This window comes from Aptenodytes patagonicus, chromosome W (assembly GCF_965638725.1).
Source record: "Aptenodytes patagonicus chromosome W, bAptPat1.pri.cur, whole genome shotgun sequence".
Taxonomy (NCBI): Eukaryota; Metazoa; Chordata; class Aves; order Sphenisciformes; family Spheniscidae; genus Aptenodytes; species Aptenodytes patagonicus.
Window position 1 is genome coordinate 1332500 of NC_134981.1, and position 21516 is coordinate 1354015.

The following is a 21516-nucleotide window of genomic DNA, read 5'->3' on the forward strand; positions in this document are numbered from 1 at the left end:
GGTGATGGTGCTCCGCTCCCATTATATTTAAAGAGATAATCAAAACAAACGCCCCCCCCCAGCATCCCGCCACCCCCCTCCCAGGCTCCTGCGCGGTGGGGGGCAATGCGGGCCCCCCCCCCGCAAGCCGGAGGGGTGCCTGCATGCCCGCCCGCCTGCCCCCCGGCCCGGGCGCTCCCGCGGAGCACGTGGGCGGGCGCGGACCGCCTGCGCGCTGTTCCGCGGGCGCGCTGCGCTGCGCGGCGCGGCCGGTCCGGAGGGCGCGGGGCGGCGCGGCCGGGGGGCGGCGGGCCCCTCCATCTTGCTCGCCCCGCGCCGCTGCCGCGCCGTCCCGCCCGCCTCCCTCCCTCCCTCGTCATTGTCTGCGAGCGGCGGCGCGGCGGCGGCGGCGGCGGCGCTTATAAGGCGGCGGGCATTGCCCGGATGTGAGCGGCTGGCGATGTGTCTTCCAGGGAAAGATGCTATTATCCGCGTCTCCGCGGGGGAGGCCGTGGTGGTGAGGAGGAGGAGGAGGAGAGCGCTGTAAACTTGGAACAAGTTTGGGACGGGCGGCTCCGCGCTCGCTCTGGGGGCTTCGCCTTTTTTTTTTTTTTTTTTTTTTTTTTTTTTAAGGAAGGACAGGGGGGAAAGTCCCCCAGCCGCCACGGCGCTCGCAGTTTGTCAGTCACCATGTGTTTGTAAAAACAATAGAGGGAAAAGTTGTCGGACCTTCTTTTTTTCCTTTCTTTTTGCCTTTTTTTTTTTTTTCTTCTTCCTTTTTTTTTTTCCTTTTTTTTTCCGGCTGGCTGGCGTCTCGGCTGTCTGGGTGGGGGAGCTGGTGGCGGGCGTTTGGTGGTCGGGAACCCCAAATCCCAACAAAGCCAGGTGTAGGGTGCCTGTAAAGCTGTGGAGTACCCCGGAGCAGGACTGACACGTACAGTACTTTTTCGTGGTTTTGGAGGGTCACACACGTGTGAGATAATAAAGCACTTTGGCAGAAGATTCCTCTCTTCTTTTTTATTTTTGTTTTTTATTTTTGTTCCTTTTTTTTTTCCCCCCCTTGGAATATTGTGAACATATTTGTGGCCATTTAAGGTAAAGTTACAATTTGCTGTTAGAGTAACTTGTCTGTGGTTTTTTTTTTTTTTTTTAAATTGTCGATCCCAATGTGTTACTTAAAAAGAGGTGCAAGTTATTCGATGTGTAAATGCAAATAGCACACCGCGTGTGCGCACACAGAATTGCTCGTGTGTATAAATATACATAATGTATACACGGTGTAATTACACGTGTGAGATGCACACTAAGGTGCAAACGCGAAGCGTGATTAACTCGGTGCTTTATTTCCTACCGGAAAATGAAGTCGAACTAGTTTTTGTGCGGTGCGTCGGGCCTGCAATAGCAAAATGTAAAATAAAAGTATAACGTGCTGAGGGGGGAGGGGGCCGCTGGCATCGTCCCCAGAAACTTGAGCGTAAAGCGAATCAAAGGGCCGATTTTGCAAAGTTTGCGGCAACGCGCTCTGTAAATCGAAAACCGGGTTGGAAATTTAGCTGTAGGCACGGGGAGGGGAGGGGGGGGTCACAAACAAACCAAAACAAAGCAGGATACAAAAAACGGACCGGATAATACAAGGGGAGAAAATATTGTTCCTCTTGGCAAAGTCTCCGCATCACGTGTATCGGCAGCCTCGTATAAACTCGCTTTGCCATGTGTATGTGCGCGAGCTGGGGAAATTTAAAGTATAATCCCCGCAAAAGTGCGGCGCGGGCGGCAGTCGGCGGCCGCCCGGGATCTGCAGCTCCATGATCCGCGGGTACGGAGGCGGCGCGGCGCCCGGCCCCGCGCTCCGCCGCGCCGCGCCGCGCTCCGCGGGCGGCGGCAGGCCCGCGCCGGGGCGGTCGGTGCGCGGGCGGGCGCGGAGCCGGCGGCGGGAGCGGGAGCGCGGGGCCGGCGGGCGCCCGGCCCGGCAGCGCGGCGGCGGTGGGTAGCGGCGGGGCCGGCGCTCGGCGGGGCTGCGGCGAGGCGGCCGCCGCGCCGGGCTCCGCCGGGCTCCGCGCCCCTTCCTCCCTTCCTTCCTTCCTTCCTTTCCCTTCCTTCCCTTCCCTTCCCTTCCCTGCCCTGCCCTCCCCTCTCCTCCCCTCCCCCCGGGCGCTCGGAGGGAACCGATGACTCCGCACAGGCCCGAGCCGCTCCTGGGTTGTTGCTATTAACCCCCCTCCTCTCCGCAAATTAGAAATTGGGGCTAATTGTCAAAGGCTGCTCTCTGCTTCCCTCCCGGCCCCGCCACCCCCGCCCCGCGTCCCTCCGCACCGGCGCCTCCGTAGCCTGCGACTTTGCATCTCTTTTTTTTCATTGCTCTTATCGCTATTTGCCGTTTCTGCCTCTAAACGCTACTTTGCGTGGAAGAAGGAGAAGGGAAAAAGTTGGGAGCGGATGGCTGTAGTTTCTTCTCTGGGATCCTCATTCATTCCTCGCTGAACCTCCTGTTGCATAAATGATGCTCCGGGAGCGAGGCTTTTTCTTTTTTTTTCTCCTCCGGATTTGGGTTTAGAGTGGATGTTACCGGGTTTCGATCGCCTCTTTGGAAATACAATATCGCTTTTTTGTTGTTGTTGTTTTTGCTGCCCCTCCATCTTTTTTCCCTCCCTTCTTCTCAACTACCCACCCCCCGACCCCCACCTTCCTGAAAAATCCGATTGTGTTTCCTGCAAGGCTCGGGACTGGGTTTCTGATTGCGGTTATTTCCATGTTTCTAGGTTTGTGTGATTTTGCTAAAATGCATCACCAACAGCGAATGGCTGCCTTAGGGACGGACAAAGAACTGAGTGATTTACTGGATTTCAGTGCGGTAAGAAACAACGGTGGAAATTAACAACAGCTGTAAAAAAATATCTTCTAGCTGATCTGTTAAACTAAAAAAAAAAAAAAAACAAAAAACCAAAAAGCCAAACCAACAAAACCAAAACAAAACTGCGATCTAAGTACATTGGGCAATTTTTAATCAGCAGCTAGAACCATGGTAAATATCTTTTTGCTTAAAAAAAAAAAGAAAAACAAAAATTAGAGTCTTTTTATTATTTCTTTCTGTATGTGATGGGAGATGCAATCGTGTTCACAGCTTATTTTAATGTCTTGGATGTCTAAAATAATTCATACAAAAAGAGACGGCCCTAAAACCGAACATTTCTCATCATTAGTTAATAACAATATCTAGCACTTTTATTGTGCTTTACGTTTTATAGCGTTGTTGGCACATGAACTAATTAATTGCTAATTAGTTGCTTATATTCTATTTTCAGTTCTTCCCTTGTTTCATTTTTTGGCACATGGAAAGTGCAAAGAAATCCATGACTGTCTCAGTTTAAAGTTTTCACTGAAATCTCATATGGCTTCTGCTGTCATTAAAACTGCTCCAATCTTTTCCGAAGCCCCCCCAGCTAGATGGTGCTTTTTTTTTTTTTAAAAAAAAAAAAAAAAAAAGTACTTTTTGTCTCTTTGGGCTGCTCCTGGCCGGGCTGGTTTGGAGGCCAAACGTTAATCCGGACGTGTGCACTTGTCTAGTTTTGTCAGGCTCCCCCTCCCCCTCCCAGCCCCTTCCTTCCTCTCCCCATCCCCTCCCTTCCCCCCCAATATGTCAGGAGTATCTATCTATCCAGTTATTTATTTATTTAAGGGGAGAATCCGTTTGCTGTGAGATGCATGTATGTTCCTAAAGACCAGCAACACCCCGCAAAAACCTGACACCCCCCCCCCCCCCGTGTAAATGAGGCTGCTTCAGGCTGGTGCTGCTGCTGCTGCTCCAGACTTTGCTTTGGAGGAATGGCTTGGGGAAGTTTGGCCAGGAAACGTAGCCTGAGGCAGCTTTGCAGCCCCCTCTTTGCTTGTTGCACTTTTTCCATTTGTTCCTTCGCTTTTTGCAGGCTCTGACTCAGGGAAGGTGCGTATTATCCACTAGACACGTCGAAGAAGAGAGAAACCAATTAGGGTCGAAATAAATGCTAGGGAGAGAGAGAGGGAGCGAGAGAGAGGGAGAGAGAGGGGGAGAGGGAGAGAGCCTTGCTTCAAATTGCTCTCTCGTGTTAGAGACGAAATGAGAATTTAGGGCAGGTGGCACTTTGCATTATTATTATTTGGGTTCACATATGACAGGCAAATCCTAAAGCGGGATGGAAATGGACATTGCTACATTTATGGCCAAGGTTTCAACAAAATAAACTTTTTTTTCGCCTTTGTCAGCGTGAGAGTTGGAGAGGGGAGCGAGCCCCGCTTCCCAGCCTGGATAATGCTGCTGGGGACTGGGGTTGCTCAAACTCTTCGGGAAGCGAATATTGTTTTGGGGAGCTAATGAGCCTAATAAAAACGTGATGATGGTGCTGAGGGGCTGGTGGGGGCTGTAAGAAATATTGACTTGTTTTCAGGTCTGTGGGGGATGATGTTTCGTGGTAGACAAACTATTAATGTAGTTCACAGCGAATGTGGAAGGAACTTTTGACTAACAGTGGACTCGGGAATCTCTTGTTTTCCAGTAGTAATGCCTCTTTGTTTTTTTTAGATGTTTTCACCTCCTGTGAGCAGTGGGAAAAATGGACCAACTTCCTTGGCAAGTGGACATTTTACTGGCTCAAGTATGTAAAATTTTTGTTTCGTATGTAGTTAAAATGTTGTTAGCTATTTATCCATAGGCATTACCTTTGTTGTGGTTGTGTTAATCTCTTCTGAGGAGCAGATTCGTTCAGATTTGAGCAGAATTATTCCTAAGCGCTGGCTATTACTATTGTTATTATTTCCACAAGACTGGGACATTTTCACAGTATTTCCATACATTTATGATTTTTTTAAAAAAACCCTAAACTTCTCCTCTGTGCAATTGTTCAAGGTGAGCTGGTTTAAATCTTTTTTAAATTGAGCATTGGAGATTTTTATTTACAATTTCAGATGCTATCTTTTGTATGTCAGAAATGATAATCAAAACATCTTGCGTGAGAATTAATTTTGTGACTAAGAATTGAAGGCTGCTTAAATTAAATAAATAAATAAGCAAGTATCCGAGTATAAACACCAATCTCTTCCGGGAAAAGAACCCTTTAGTATTAGAGATCACTGTTGGCCGATGGAATATTTTTCGGTGAATTAAAATCTTCAGGCTAGTTTCTTTTCCTGATGGAAGACAGGGCATTTTCTTTCTAAATATTTGACTCCTTTTGAAGAGTCCCTGAAATGTAACTGGAGGATTTGTTTGTTTGTATGTTTGTTTATTTGGCTGTAGTTAGTACTATATGGGCAACTTCTGCATTCTGTAAAAACAGGAGTCCTGTTTGACGACAAAAGAAATATCAGAGCTCTTTGCGGTAGAACATATGTGTACAATAATTGTCTGGCAACTAAAGTTTTATATAGAGGCTTTTATATGCCTGACAAATTAGAAGTAAAACTAGCAAAGATACTTACGCATTTGAAATTTCCTTACTCTTCTATTAAGTTCGTTTAAGAGGGTTCCCTGCCTTGCGGATGTGGTGTTTTGGACAGGACACAAATACATGTCCGGGTAGAGAGTTGCAGTGTTTTAAAAGCACAGGCAATTACACATACCAACACACTGTACGTAGTATTGTTATACACAGAGTACTGTTCTAAATCAGATGGTAAATTTGGACAAGTCTTCACTGCAAACTGCCAGTGGATATCTAGATATAAACACGTCATTGCATATGGTTTCATGCCTGGTATTTGCAGTTTGTGCTCAATTAAAGGAACCTCTTCTGTGTATTCAGTATAGCCATTTTTATTAAATGCACTAGTATGTCAATTAACTTTTTATTTCCGAAGAAGGACTTCCTAATTTGAAGGTAGTCTGTAATATACATTTTTAAGATACTAATCAAATGCCGCCTACAATTATTAAGCACTCATTTTGTGAATTTTACTCTATTCAGGCTTTCAAAATAATAACATGTTTCTGTTTTATCTTCACAAATTTGGTTACTTTATGAATATAGTGGCTTGGAGAATTTTCCTGTTAGGTTTGAATAACTTTCCAAACAGAATTTGCCTTACATCTCACGAGCTAAAGATTTTAACCCTATTTTTTGTCATTTTCTGAATTACATAATTTTAATAACTGATTTAACCGAATACATAATATTCACTGTATTTGTTTTCACTGGAAAGAAGGGAAGAGTGTTTGTGCCAGACAAATCAATTTGTCATGCTTATATACCAGTCAATGCAGCAACTAACACTTGGTCTAACAGCAATTGACTAGGTAGTTATATTTAATAAACGCATCGTAAACCTCATCTATGAAGTAATTTTGATCAGAAATACCATGGATAGCAAATCTGAACAGTGAGTGAAATCGAGGGGTTATATTGTTTTTTATTGTCTCTAAATCTGAAAGCTAATGCAAAGTAACTTTGACGCATCATTTTAGACACACAGATAATTTAATGAGCTGAAATAAGTTAGTAATATTAAGATATAGACCATTTAAAATAACACCTGAACTCTCCCACACTGTAACGACATGTAAATGCTTGAATACACCAGTCTCTGATGGTGGAGGATGAAGTAGCCTGCTTGATAAAGGAACGTATACTGTATGTTGGTAGATTGTTTGCACAATGGCGTGCAGCACAGGGTACGCTCTTCTAAGGGAAAATCATTCTGAATTTACGATATAAATATCTGTTGCTTGGTTATTAGACAGGGAGTTTTGTAGTGAGTGATCAGTGATTTCAAAAAAGTTGTCAGAATGTAGGTATCAGTGAATTGCCCCTCGCTGATACTCGGTGAGAGGGTGGATGTGTGGCCTGAAGATACAGTTGCGTGAAGGAGAAGCGTGGCTATTGTTTCCCTGTGCTCTTGCTGGCCAGCTAGCTGTGTGCGAGAGTCTTGCTTCTTAAGAATATTTGGTGTGCGGTGTCGTAATGAGCCAGCACTTGAGAAATTCAGATTTGATATGATAGTGCCCAGACAACTGCTTCAAGAGATGTTTTCTGCAACTATATGGAAGGATTAAGGATAGGTCCATTACTAACATATGAACACAGTTTATTATTCTAATTATGCATATTGATAATACAGAATTTTAGCTATCCGAATGCAGCCTGTTCTTCCTCCTGGACAGATGCCCTTCTGAAGTCTGAGCTGACCTTCTCTTAATGGTCCTCTTTTAAAAATTATATTTACTGAGATGGGGAACCACAGATGTCATTCCTCTGCATTAACCCGAAACTTCTCTTATAGGGGGGAGAAAAAAAGACAAAAAAAAAAAAAAAAAAAAAAAAAGGACCCCAAAGAAAAGTAAACCCAAGCAGTGAAGTGAAACTAACTGTACTTTAGGAAGTGTGGTAATATTTCATGCTTAAAGTCACCTTAATAGCTTTTTACTCATCTAATATATGATGCTCTATTGTGATTTGTAATGTGTGAATGAAAATAAAGTAAAGCCACATTTCCTTTTAATCTTTAATTTCACAAACATGGCTTCTTACCATGTTAAGAAATGGTGAGGGCTGCAAGGGAGAAAGGAATGTAACCTGAGCCACAGCCGTGACATTCCCATGGAGCATTTTTCACATGAAAGGCTTTTGTCAACCCAGTAAAGGACCAGGAGTTTTTGTTTGATGTTTGCAGGTGTTCAGCAGAGAGCACTAAAACAATTCAGCCATGCTGGTTTAGAGACTCTGACCTTAACAGGGAGAATTGGTGAAGACTGAAATTATTTTTAAGAAAACTCCCCTGGAGTTACCTCAAATTTATATTGTATTTGTAAAGTGATTTAATACCTGTTACTTAAATTGAACAATACACATCCATTAGAACGAAGCAGGGTTTTTCTTTTTTTCTTTTTTTTTTCTTCCTTTTTTTTTTCCCTTCCTTTTTTTTTTTCCTTTTTTAGGACAGTTGCCAAAATAAAATTAATTTTCCCAGATTTTCTAAAATTTTCTGAATAGTTTACCTTAGCTTCTGCAGTAAAAGCATTTGTCATAATCTTAGTGCGAGCCGTTGTAAAATAAGGGGAAGATGATGATCGCTGGTGCTCGATTTTTGGGAATGGATTTTGAAGCAGTTTTTCAACAATTGTGGTGCTCAAGAATTTGCTAGGTCTGTCACATTTCGCATATTTCAGTTTTCGAACTGTTAATCAAAGCCCACATCTTCCTGATTATGTTCAATTTCTGCTTCTTCTATTTTAAGTATTTAATTTTACCTAAGTTTTCAAGCATCTGTTATAGATTGCCCACTATGTATATGTTTGAATATTGTGTAGGTGTGAGTAGCAGTAGAACAACTGACTTCTTATGACTGGCCATTCCTATTGCACAAAAAAAAAAAAATCTAAAATCTTTGCTAGCACAGACATCACTGAATAAAGCAAAGTCAGTTTAAGGGATTTAAAGGCTTGCTTTTAATTTTGCCATTAGTTTGATTAGGGCTTGTCCTGCATTAGAATAACAGTGATTACAAATTAATACATCTTTAACTAGGGAATCACAAATTCAGCTTGATTTTGAAGTCCTTTTTTTACTTCTGATGTGTCTGTGAGTAAATGATAACCAAATATAGTTATTTAAGTACAGTTCATTTTTGCAGTGTGGCCTTCTGGGAAAGGTGCATAATTTTGCTATTATTGGTGGATCATCAGAAAAACTGGAGTTAAATACAATCTCTATCTTGAAAACGTTTTGACAGCCGCTCAGGTTAGGTACACCCTGGGATGCGTGCACAGGTCCCATTAGCGGCAATAGGAATAATGCGTGTGTGTGCTAGGGAAGAATACACCCTTTACTAGGGAGGATTTTGAAAGAGTGCAATTTATTTTGGAGGTTATAATGCAGAATTGCCATTCAAAAGAAAAAAATTAATACATGAGAAATTTTAAGCAGATGGATCAGAAAAGTACTTTTAATAATGAAGAAGTGTAGTAGGTACATGGCTATTGCAATTCCATAGGTGACTCTGAAGGGTAGTCCACATTTGTAATGGTATATGTCAGAAAACACAGAAAATTACGATTGAATTTGGGTGTTGGCTTTGCTTGCGTGTTGCACCACGTTCCTCCGATTGCCAGGCGCCATTCCAGGTCTCCAGCGTGCTGGTGCGCAGGGCACGGCACCTCCGAGCCCCAGACCCTCCGGCCCCTCGCCCGGCCCGGCTCTGCTGCTGCTGGCCCGTGGCAGTGCTTTGTAATACTCCTCTCTTGTTTTGCCTGTTGAAAAATACTTGAGGCTTTAGCTACGTAGATACACAAAGACAACTGCTTCCATATTTTTCATCCCTAATGTTTCGTAATTATGATTAAGAAGAAGAAGAATGCTAGTTACCTCCCATCCTTCCAGCTATGTTTACTTGTGAAGCGTTCAATCCTCCTCCCCTCCGAGTCCTATTAAAAAGAGTACTGTGGGGGCAGAAAAAGACCCACGCTACGGTATTTGAATTGGCCTGAGACACCGTACTGCATACTTGGAGGAGCTAAATATATAGTTACAAAGATGAGAGGTTACTTCTGAATTTGTATCTTGCTTGCAGTGGCAAACTGAGTGTATCCTGCAGAGGACGTTCCAGAGACACAGCCACCTACAGTCACTCACATAGATTTAAATCTGGAAGCTAAGGTCCTATCTTGGTAATAAAAAAAAAAAAAAAAAAAAGAAAAAAAAAAAAGACACGAATCCCCTTGATTTTTGATGTTGGAAGAAAACTAGCCTTATTAAATGGAAGAGGGTCTAAACAAATACTTGGCAAAGAGGTTGCATTGGATCTGATCTAAGCGAATTGTATCTGAAACGGTTCAGTCATGCCTGTTGGATACTGTAGCTTTTTTTTAAAATACTTTTTGTCATAATCATTGCCTGTCTACCTTGTCAAGACTCCTGAATATATTTAATAATTCAAAAACATACACATTAGCTGTCTGAGAGACTGAAATGCTTGGGGGCCAGATCCAGCCAAATGTCACTTGGAGGAGATGTTTGTGCCTGCCATTGCCAGATTTAGCAGTAACAGAAATAATGTTTTAGATGATTCGGTGGATATGAGGTATCTGTGAACAAAGTGTATCTATAACCAGTGAACTTAGGTCTGACTTGGAATTAAGTAGGAGTACAAAGCTTGTCTAACGTGTTCAGTAAGGGATGCAGGAAAAAAAGGCATTTGGGAGCGTGTGAGGTACAATTTGGCTTCTTCCCATTAGATTTGTACTTGTGCCACTCCCAAATTCATATTGATTTTTGTCATAGGCAAATGCAGCTTCCATTGACTGAATTCCCAAGAAACATTAAATAGGCACAAATAATTGTCAGTCTGTGCATCTCATGAACACCAGGTCACACAGATTTTAATCTTTCACCACTTACACTTATTTTTTGGCTACTGCAGAAAGGATATGTGATTTAATTTATTCCCCCCCCAGTCATTTCAACCATTACTGAATTTTGAAATTGCTTTGATATTTTACTTACCTAGTAAGTAAAAGGATTTAAGCACACACTTTGGGATCCCAGGAACGTTGCGAATGAACTGCTTGACATTTTTTGACAAGATCAGCAAATATCTTTTCCATACTATTGTAATGAGGAAATCACTTAAATAACAGATGAACAACTAAGTCACATAAACATATATAACAGAACTATGTAATGAAAGTTTATGCTGTTAATTGCTTGAATCTCTCTTAAATGCACAGAATCATGGAGCACTAAAAGCTGTCATATAAACAGTTTTGTTTTGAGTTTAAAATTATTCCTTTTTTTTTTCATCTGCTATGATAAACAAAGTCATTTTGTAAGCTTTACAGATCAAACATTTACTTCTAATGGTAAACTACATTTTGTATCTGGAAATTTGTGTCTTTGCAAGGCCCAGAAAAAGAGTAGAGCCCTGGTGGCCCCAGGCCTGTGGTTTTCCGTGTTTGATATCACGATGTTATTTAGATCAGTTCCCATAAGCCAAGATAACAGATCTGCAATTGTTTAATAAGGAACAGGGTATGTGTTTGTAATGGTTTAAAGATCTTTTACCAAAATTTTCCCAGATAAATGATACCAGGGTGGTGGACATAATCAGAGTAGAACTAAAAAGGGATAGAAATTACATTTCAAGAAGTGGAAATTATTTTCTTATGTCCTGAATCGGAGGCAGCCTATTGTTTTGAAGCTTATGAAATGCAGCCTTACGAAAGTCAGGTGCCTACATCTCCTAGGGCTCCTCATAGCTGGCAGAGGAGAGATTGCCCCAAGGCACTTCAGATCAGCGCTGTGAATCATTTTCTGGTGATGCCTATTCTCTACCAAAGGACCTAGCGATTTGCCGAGACATAGCTTGCTGCGTTCTGGCTGTCGAAGGCTAGGTGAGACGGATCCTCCCAGCCAGATCACGCTGTCATTGCTCAGACAAATTTCTAGTTCAAGCAAGCTCACTGTGCGGTCATCAGAGAGGAGCCGGCATAGCCTGGGAATGTTTTACGTGTCCTGCTGAAGATGTAGGCATATAAAATTAATATACACGTAATAGTATGTACCATCTGCCAGTGTCTGTAGATAGTCCATAGAGTTCCTCTTGCACCTCGGAAGACAGGAGGAATAACAACAGTTAAAACGAGTCCCTTGAATAATTCAATTTGGTGTTATTTATTCTGTACTATTAACCGCTAAGTAAAAGTCACTACCAAATTTCCTCATCTGCCTTTATGCAGCTGATGCTGCCCATCAGTCTGAGGCAATGAGATGTTGAGAGGCCTCCACTTTTTTTGTCATCTGGGAGGTATCGTGTGCCTCATGGGATCTAGCCCAAATGCCAAAATCTGCCTCTTACCATTTGTGCCGTTGAAAGGTTTTCAAACCTGTGACTTTGGGGTTTGCGCCTGGGCACAAATCCGTGGCCTTGTAACACTAGCCTGCTAAATTTTCTTCTTTAACCTGTTTGCAATGAAAGCTTTCTGCCTAGTGCTTCTTGGCAAAGCAGAGGGGTGGCAATGACCAAATTCTGAGATAATTTTTCTAATGTTTTCAAAGGCTGTTGTGTAATTTCTTTTCTTAGCAAACTTACAGAAATAGGAAAAGCGTTGAGAAAGGTTGGCATATTTACTCTGTCTGCCAAGGTAAACACTAGTACAGTTGATCTGCATATCAAACAACCAGGTGTATTTAAAAATGGGTTTATCTTCGTGGATTTCAGGGTGGTGAGAAAGTATTTCATGTGATGGTGCAGTAACAGCATTGTTCGTGTGAGAGCTATTGTGACAGTCACCGTTTAACGATGTCTTTCAAGACTACTATAGGTAGTAATGACAATACGTAGCTGCAATCTATTGTTGTCCGTGCTGGGTATTGATCTATTTTGGAAACAATGCTTCACACGCGCTGCTCTATTTGCAGAGTACTCTTGTGGAATTTGTCTAATCCCCTAAGACTTGATTTGTTGAATATAATGATTTTCTTTTCACCTGTGAAAAGGCTTCCGAGGTTAAGACGATGTATCTGGCACTTGGTGGTGCCTTCTGCTCCGCTGTCTCAGCGGGGTACCGGGGAGAGATGCCGGGCGCTGCACTTGCGTGTTCGGTAGCCTCTTGGTCCTCTCCTCACCGAAAGCCCGCTCACGTTTTCAGCTGGCTTCAGTGGGCCTGGCATCCGGGCTTCATTTCCTTCATTCAGGGTTTTACTCGACATCTGCGTCAGCGCATAAGTCACTACCGCAGAAAGGGACACTGACGGCCCTGGCACGGGTGCCCGTGTTGTGCCGAGGCAGGGGCAGAGGAGCCGAGGCTCTCACCCTCCCCGGCTGCTGGGAGAGGTGAAGTCGCTTTTGCTTCGGGCTCTGTGAGCAATGGCAGGCTGTCATCCGCTGCCTGCGAGCCGGCACGCTGCCGGCAGCCTTCCCAGCAGCTCCGTCCCTTCCTGCCCTTTAACACGCTTCCCATTGCCAGTGCCGCCCTTGGCGCCCTGCTCTGTCGTGTGTGTGTGTGTGTATGGTGAGCCGTAGAAGGTGATCTTCTCAGGCCTGATGGAGAAGGGGTTCTTCCCTGGACGGTGCTTCATTCGTAAGAGTGCAGAACCAGGGAGGCTTCAAACAGGAGATTTTACCTTTGGGTTCTTACCGTTAACAGCAGATCCTTTCAGGCCCATGGGCTATTTCTGTGGGCTCCAGCAAAGTTTATTTAAAAAAAACAAAACAAAAAACCTATTGCATATTACATTCACTATGCGGCAATCAGTACCTCCACCAGGATAATTTTAGGGGCCCAAAAATGGAAAAAAATTGAAATCACTGAATTAATTCTTAGGCATGTGTGTAATCCCTAAGAAAATAGGGATTCAGTTCTTTCTGTTCTGTAGTATATAAAAATTAGACTCTCTCCTGCTGCTGTTTTTCTTGAATAAAAGCCTGTCTTGTTCCTGAAGATTTGGGATTGTCAGGTTAACATGGCACAATGCACTTTTTCCTCTGACTGTACATTTAAATACGATGAACCTATTTGATAAATAACTGGTACAAAGGTTTTGTTATATTAAAAACAGCTAAGTATGACTCCTGATCGAATATCAAGACTGTAATTGAATCTCAGGGGTTCTGGTACTGTTCATAAAGCATTTTGAGTTGTTTTGTGCTTCGTGACGTCAGCCAAAAGCTTGATTGAATTATGTTCTTGTATTGTGGGAGCACCTGCCAGTGCCACTAGACTTAAGGGTCTGTCAGCATTTCCAATACAAACCTTTCTGGTAAGTTTGTGACTTGGCTCTGAGCGTTTGAACTGGGCTGAAGGCTGGCATATAAACTTTCAGCCTGGAAGGAAGTTGCTCTGCAAATACAACAAACCCAAATAAATACCCCAAACTCTAATACGATGTGCAGTGCTCCTCCCTGTGACTCTTGCCTATCTCTTCATGAAGATCTGATGCTGTTCCTCGAGCGCAGTTCCTATTTGAAATGACTGCGAGATCTGGCAGAGGAGAGGCTGAAATAGCGGTGTCTAATGAAAATACACAAAAGAGAGTTTCTTCAGTATTTTAGAAACAAAGACATGCAGGGATGAGGCTGTGACATAGTCTCCTTCTGCAATTCCAGTACCACAATGCTGTTTGGGTGAACTTTCATGCGATAACACGATTTGGGACTACCTGTGAGCATGGTCCATCTCTGCTGGCAGTTCTGCAGGGTAGAGCATAGGTTTCCTCATTTTTGAGGGGATTCTCATTAAAGGGAGAAGTGACAGCAGTGAAGCTTGCGTGTACAGTTATAATACAGAAATAACTACTAAATTAAATTATTTTTAGCTCCTTATAGGTCTGCATACTTAATTATGGGGACTACACATAGCAGCTGATCCTGAAATGCAGGGTAAACATTTAGTGCCGTGCTGCTCGAGGTGCACTGCGTTGGAAATAAATGCTCCTTATCCTTAGATGACTGCTGTCCATTAGGCCTTGTAACTGTTTAAACGCTGCAGATATTTTGAGAGAAGGGCAGGGATGAGACTACTGCATTTGTGATAAGGCAGATTCACCATCAGACCTCCTGAAAGCAAAGAAAGTGGCCTAATAGCTTGATTAAGTTTTGCAGCCATGAGACCATCGTAGCGAGTCCTGGGTTCGCCCCGAAGCTCACCCTGCGGTGTGCGCGGGAGGATCCCGGCTCTTTGCCCCTCCTGCTTCTCCAGGATTAACTGTTTTGCTTGGGCTGTGCACAGGGGAGATGATTTCGACTCTCAAGACTTAACAGTACTGCAAAACCTCATTCACACAGCATTTCATATGGCATAAATCACATCTACCTGAAATTTAGACAAGCGTTCTGACATAGCCTTTCTGAAGTCTGCTCCTTTGCAGTGAATGCTGTGTAGTCAACCCGAGGTTGTGAATGTCCTCTCCACGAGAAATAGTACCAAGTTCTGTGGTATGACTTCATCTGACTTTGAAACGTTATTTTATTTTTCAGACCTAGGATACTTTTTCAGTAGTATCTGAATGTTTGTGGCAGAGGGTTGAAGGAGAAATGGAAGCAAAGGTTTGGAAAATACTTTTTCCTGATCTTATAAATATAAATAAATTACATGTTCTGCAATTCCTGATGTGACTGCAACCTGTCAGGCACGCTTTCATTTTGCTCCTGTACCACTGATGCAGCTTTGCTAGTCAGACCTTACAAATTGATCCTCCTGTGCTGTGACTGACTAACATCAGCTACTAGTTGCTGTCTGTTGCCAGAGCAGTTGGTTTTGGTTTGCCTTAAACTCGTATTGTTCAGGACCACTTGTGTTCTTTGTGCTAATCTGGGCTCTCCTAAACCAACTTTAGTTAACAGTATTTTGTCCGTTACAGTCCTTTGGGAAAAAATTACGTGTTAAGTCCTGATTAGAGACTAGATAATGCTTTATTCTGCAGGATCAGAGCTGTTAGCAAATACATTGCTTAACTTTTGTTTTCTGTAGACACAGAATCACTTTGTTGATTTTATACTCTTTGGAAAGATTTACTTACTTAGGAAATACTGTGTCTTGTTGTATAAACAGAGGAAAATTCATGTTCCTAAAATTAGATATTTTGTAAACACCACAAATTAGAACATTTAATTTATGAACTAGCTTATTAACTAATGGACATTGTCTTTTTCCCTCTCCTAATTGTCTCATTTATATTCTTTTTTTTTTTTTTTAATCTCTGTCTTTTAAAACTGAAGCGGTTAATTGGCACTAGTGGCAACATAGTGGTGAGAGTGCTTCAGGTTCATGCTCATGTCAAGATTTGATTAAGCGGTTTGGTCAGTGTGAAATATTGATGCTTCTTCACATCTCCCTGCCTGTGACTGAAGTGTACAACAGATACTGAAAATATGTTGATATCCAATTAGGAAGTTAACATGGCAAAATTACCAATTATCGGAAAGTAAACACACAGCTCAGGACAGCTTTCGTCAGCACACAGGCACTCCGTCATGTGCGTTGTTGGGGAGCTGCCCCCTTTCCAGGGGAGTGCTGGTTCCCTGGCTGTGGCATAAATCCTTAACAGTAAAATTATTGGCAGTAAATTGTCATTTTCTTTTTAACCTCAAGCCCAGTTTAGCTGAAGCACAAGAACATTGTCGAATTGGGAAAAAAAAAATGTGTAATGACCCACGTTTTACTTCTTTTTGAGCCTCTGTTGAGAATCCAGTTGAATCCAGGTTATTTCAGTAGTATTGGATCATCAGCATGGTCACTTCTTACCTTTACATGGGTCCCAGCTTCTCCGGATGTTTGTCATCTCATTTTCTCTATTTCTTCCCCCTTATTGGGTTGTTTTTATTCTTTCCTCAGACTTGTGAATGCAAGCTCTGTAGGACAGGAAAGACACTGCAGTTCATTAAACCTTCATTATCTGAACACTGTGGGGCAAGATTTTGTCTTTTTGCAGTGCAAATCCAGGGTAGAGAGCTCTGCCATTGCACTGTGAGTGTGATGTGGGGCAGTGGCGAAACACCTTCCAAAAATAAGGATTCTCCCGCATCCAGAAAAAACCACCACTGGACCGCATGGCCATCTGGATCTGACTAGTACAGTAACTCAGGCCCTTGATTCAACATTGTCCACTTTAATTCCAATGTTTTCTTGCTTAGGGTGCAGAAGAGGTTATCTATTTAAAATTCAGAAGTGAAGGAATAGGAATGGAGGAAGGAACTGAAAACACTGTGAGCCAAAACTTAACCAGAAAACAGATAAGGTGATCATTATTTGCATTTTTGTGCTTCTGGAGTCCCACTGCCTGTAAATGCCCAAGTGTTTTATGTGGCCATCGAACCCATAGTATCTGACTACAAGGAGATGATGAGATTTTATTATACTAAAAGTATGATATTTTAAACTTTAAAAAATGTATATCTAACTGGTTTTTAACATATCCTTAAGTGTAAAAAAAAAAAACAACCCAAACCCTCTGGCTCTGCCACTGGGCAAAATTGTGATGTGTTTGTAAACAGGGCAATGGCTAGTGCCACACTTAATGGAGAGTTGTTACTTTCTTAATCCAAAATAGAAAGAGCTTAAATAGAAAGTGCAGGATTATAAAAGAAGCAGCTTTATTCTTTTTAATATAAAGTTGTTTCCTCTTATTCAGCCCAGTCCTATCCCCACTGCTGGAAAAAATAAACTTCTGGTGGCCTCTGGAAGGATGGGATGAAACCCGTGCACTGACCAGCCCTTTGCAGTGCACTTGTAAGGGGTCACAAGCACTGTGCACCCTCTGGAGTCGCTTTGCCATTTTGTTAATATTTGTACAGTCATATTTTTCTGCTTAAGCCTTTTCCCTGTCCATTGCTGTCTAAAAGACCTAGTTCAACAGGAAATTAAGAGCAAAAATGAAAATGGATAATCTGTAGAACACTTTCAAATTTGTCTGTTTATCAGAAGTCAATTTGAAAAATAACAATGCTGAATAAAAATAGAAGTGAATTTAAAAAATAACAGGCATAACACTAAAAAAATATATTTGAGAAATAGCACTCTTCCTGGTCTCTCATTTGCGCTGATAGGAGAATTCCCGAATGTGAGCGAGGGGAGTGTTGTGGGAGGGAAGGATGGGGCTGCTCGCTTGCTCGTGTGTTCACAGATGGCACCCATCTTGCCTACTGTGACTTTCATCAAAGACTGGCATCTTAATCGAATGTAATCATCTAGGTGCCTCCGATGTCAGTGGAGAGAGATAGGTGTCTGTAAAGAGATAGGGAGGCTTATCCCTTTTTAAGATAAGGGTTTAAGATGGCTCTTTCAAGGTGCCCGTCTCTTCATACTGATTGTAAAGACAGCTTGGTCACTAGATGCCTGCTTATTAGATGGCTAAAGTTAAATGAGATGAATCCCATCTTAAAGGTCCCCTGGGTCTACTTCAATCCTTTTTTTTATTTTTTTTTAAATTTTTATTTTTTTAGAAGACAAAATCCTTCGTTCTTATCTTTGAAGAATCAAGAGCCCATATCGTATAGACTGGAAAACTGTTCTCTCACTGCAGTGTTTTATGTTATTATTTTATGTATTTATTACATTTATTAAAGACTGCCACTGTGTTTGGTGTTGTGCTTTTTAGAGGGTTAATTGGTTCCAGTTGCAGAGTTAATTGATTTCAGTTGGCTCCCAAGGAGGAGATGTGAAATGGAGTCTCTTCTGAGGGTGACACTTCCCAGGGGCGGGAAACACCTCCTCTTCCCTTCCTGCGAGGTACAATTCTCCTTTGTACCTTAAGAGAGGAAATTTTCTCTGCGTTGCCATTTCATCTCAGTCTTAACAGCGCGTCCTATAAAATGCCTCCTTCCAAGTGGCAGGGTGTCTGTGCAGTCATGAATGCACGTCTCCATTATTAGCATCTTTTGATTTTATTCCAACTTGGTGACTAATAGCAACAGATTCCAAATAGTTATTCTGAGACTTTTGACTCAGTCCAAATTTTGCCTTAAAATGCGTTTGCTTCCATACAAGAGCTGTTTTGCTCTCCTGCATTCATTGTAGCATTTTCAAATTATTTTCAACTTGAAAAGGGTTTTGATCTTTGCTAATTTAATCGGAGTTTCCTGAGAGGACTTCAAGGAAGAACATCTCATTTACTGATCGGTGAAACTGGAAAAGTTCCTTATAGAGAATCATCAAAAATTCTGGCTGCTTACTGTCTAATACTGGATTTATGAACTGTGCTCAAACAGTTTTTCTGGTGGGTATTCACACTTCTTGTGTCTGGCTCACTCAGAAATACTGCAAATATCGCACTTCTCTTTTTCATTAGAGGCAGCTAATTAATAAATATGAGAAAGTTAACTGATGGGAAAATGTTATCTGGGCACTGCGACTTGGTAACCTTGACTTTCTTTTGAGTAATAAAAAATAATAGATAACGTGCGGAAGGAAGTGGTGGTGGGTTTATATAATCTATTGGATCCACAACTGGAATAAATCAGCATAACTACAAACACCCACCGAGTTGTGCCATTTTATGCTGTCTGAGGATCTTGTGTTCTGCTAGGAAACTAATAGGATAAAGTCTAAAATATCTTTATTTTAGCGAGGGCAGCGAGGAGAATCGTTGCTTTCTGGGAAGAAGACATGCTACACCTCCATAGGTACTTGTGAAGGTACCGCCTTGTACCCTTCCTTTTTATCTTTCATTGTAAAATTAAAGTACACATTTCCTGGTTGCTTATTTCGCTGAAGCCTCCTTCAAGCACACATTCAATAATTTGTCTTATTCATCTCCTCATCATGCTCATGGTTATGTTACATTCACCTACAGTAAGGATTCAGTGATAGAGGAAGAATGAATATGGATGAATCGATGAATACAAGTGCTGTAAGTGATTTTTAGAGCTTCTCATATTCAGTTTGACAGTCTCAGATGGAAGACTGTCAAGATCAGTCCCATGTTTTGAATCTTCAAGTGCACTTTATGTGCTTTTCCCCTTGAGGTGGAACCCAGTCTTTTGGATATTGAAAGCAACGGGAATTTTTCTGCCGACTTCCCTATGAGAAGGATTGGGCTCTTTGTCTGCCTATATTCTGCAGATTTATACATTTCATTGCCCTACATACTCATGCTAATGAAGGAGATAGGTACAGGCATGGAAAGGCATGATATGAATAGGTGGGCTTGGAAAAGGGGGGTTCCATTTATTTATTTATTCTTTTAGGCTTGCCCAGAAGAATAATTTTCTCTCATACTCTGCTTGAGATTTTGCTGGGAGAAGATATTTGCAGGGATTGGAACAGCCTATTGAAAAGTTGTTTCCTTTCAGCGTTTTGAAGTGATTTAAAAATGATTTTTCTCGACCAGCTTCACATTAATTTGTAACGAAAACTTCCCTTTAAAAAATTTGCTTAAATCCTTATAACTAGTGTACACTTTGTATTTCCTTGTCCTACTGTTTGGGTTATAAACATGTTTAAAAAAATATATTCACACACACAACATTATCATGATTCGGCTTAAGCATCTGTGGTTATAAGTGCACTTCATTTCACCTAATTAAGTTATTTAGTCATTTACACATTAGCAATGTACTACATATTCCACTTTTACAGGAACTTATTTTAATTATACCCACAGTTCTGTTCTGCTCCATTATAGCCATAGATCAAGCTGAATAATAACCATTCTAAAAGCCATATGCTAAAAGAGATTATAGGTCATTAAGGCCAAATTAAGGTAACATTTCTGATGGTCACAAACAGAAGTCTAACCAACAATTATCTTCTTTCAGGTCTGTAGATACAGTCCTTTTTGAGCTTTTAAGATGACAACCAAAGGACAATCTCTGATTCCTAATTGTTGGCATTGGTTTCAGAGGTTGTAATTTCTGAAATTAATAAGGTTTGCTAAGGCATAACGATATTTTTTTGTTTTTCGCTCTGTGATTCTGGTGTTTGCCAGAGGGCCCAAATGTAAACTTGTGCTTCCGAACGTTCAGCTCTTGCGGAGTACCTGCTCTGCGTAAGCATCCATTCATCCGCTTCCTTTAGTTGTACCAGCCATCAAAGCTCATTTGCAGTGGTGTTGGGTTCTACAGCTTCGGGCTTAACTGTCTTCTGCTGAATAGGGTTGGATCTAATTGTCTCAAGATTAATTTTGGCTCGGAGCTTGCACCTAAGAAGCTTACCAGTAATTCCCTTTTGAGTGAGCCTCGGTGGTATTTTCTTCTGGAAAGAGCTGAGCTATAGACAAAGTTTCTGTAGAGAGAGACGTGGGTGTCATATCTTTGGCATGTGCTGCCCAGCAAATAAGTGTCTTCCGCTAGTTTCTAGCATTTAAAGTTAACTGTAAGTATCATCGTTTTCACTGTCAGAACACATTCACAAAAAAATAAAGCCTCTCTGTCTACTCTGTAGTCATTAGTAAATGTCATATTACAAACAGAATTACTTTCCCCATCAAGTGGAATAACTATTCCCATCGTACTCGAGAATTCAGAAAAATTCGGAGGAAACGGCTCCAACAGGACAGTGCTCCTTGAAGGTCAGTGATGATGGGCCCAGCAGGGTGAGGAGGGCTCTGCGAAGGCTCATGGATGATTTCAGGCAGGAACATCACAACGATCCCTTCTTGCCTTGAAGTCTGTTAGGCTGTGGGCAAAGACAGAGACCTTTCTGGAACGCTGCAGGTTGTCCTGCTTTAGCCATATAAGGAGAAGGTTTTTTTTTTGTGGAAGAAATGCAAATTTTAAGCTAGAAAGCTTTCTTAGCTTACAGACCACACTTTGCCACAAAATAAGCTGGAAACCATTCCTGTCTATGGGTTGTTAGTTTCCCACTCTTTCTTTTAGACTCTTGAGGGTATTTAAGAAAAATGTTTACAATAACCTTACTGGATAAAAACAACTATTCTAAAAAAAAGTGTGTGTATATATATACACACATGTATAACCAAAAAGAGTCATCAGTGGTCATACTTACAATGTTCAGTTGGTGCTTGGTTCAAACCAAGCTCCGGCAGAAAGACAACAGGAATTATGCTCTTTTTTCTGTCTGATGCCATGCTGGTGTGAACCATAATGGCTGTTGTATCCCTTTGTGTTCCAGAGTAAATC

At 41.9% G+C, this 21516-nt stretch overlaps 1 protein-coding gene across 16 annotated transcripts in view; it reads left to right on the forward strand.

The window, feature by feature from the left end:
- The first annotated feature begins 481 nt into the window (after positions 1-481).
- The window catches only part of LOC143171885 (transcription factor 4), a 244185-nt gene continuing 223150 nt past the window's right edge, over positions 482-21516 (forward strand). For 6 of the 16 annotated variants that reach the window (XM_076361021.1, XM_076361022.1, XM_076361033.1 and 3 more), the window contains exons 1-3: positions 2142-2178; positions 2739-2830; positions 4535-4607. In XM_076361021.1, the coding sequence (XP_076217136.1) occupies positions 2148-2178; positions 2739-2830; positions 4535-4607 (196 nt within the window). In that variant the 5' untranslated portion in view covers positions 2142-2147. The other 10 variants (XM_076361028.1, XM_076361040.1, XM_076361027.1 and 7 more) reach the window with 9 other exon arrangements.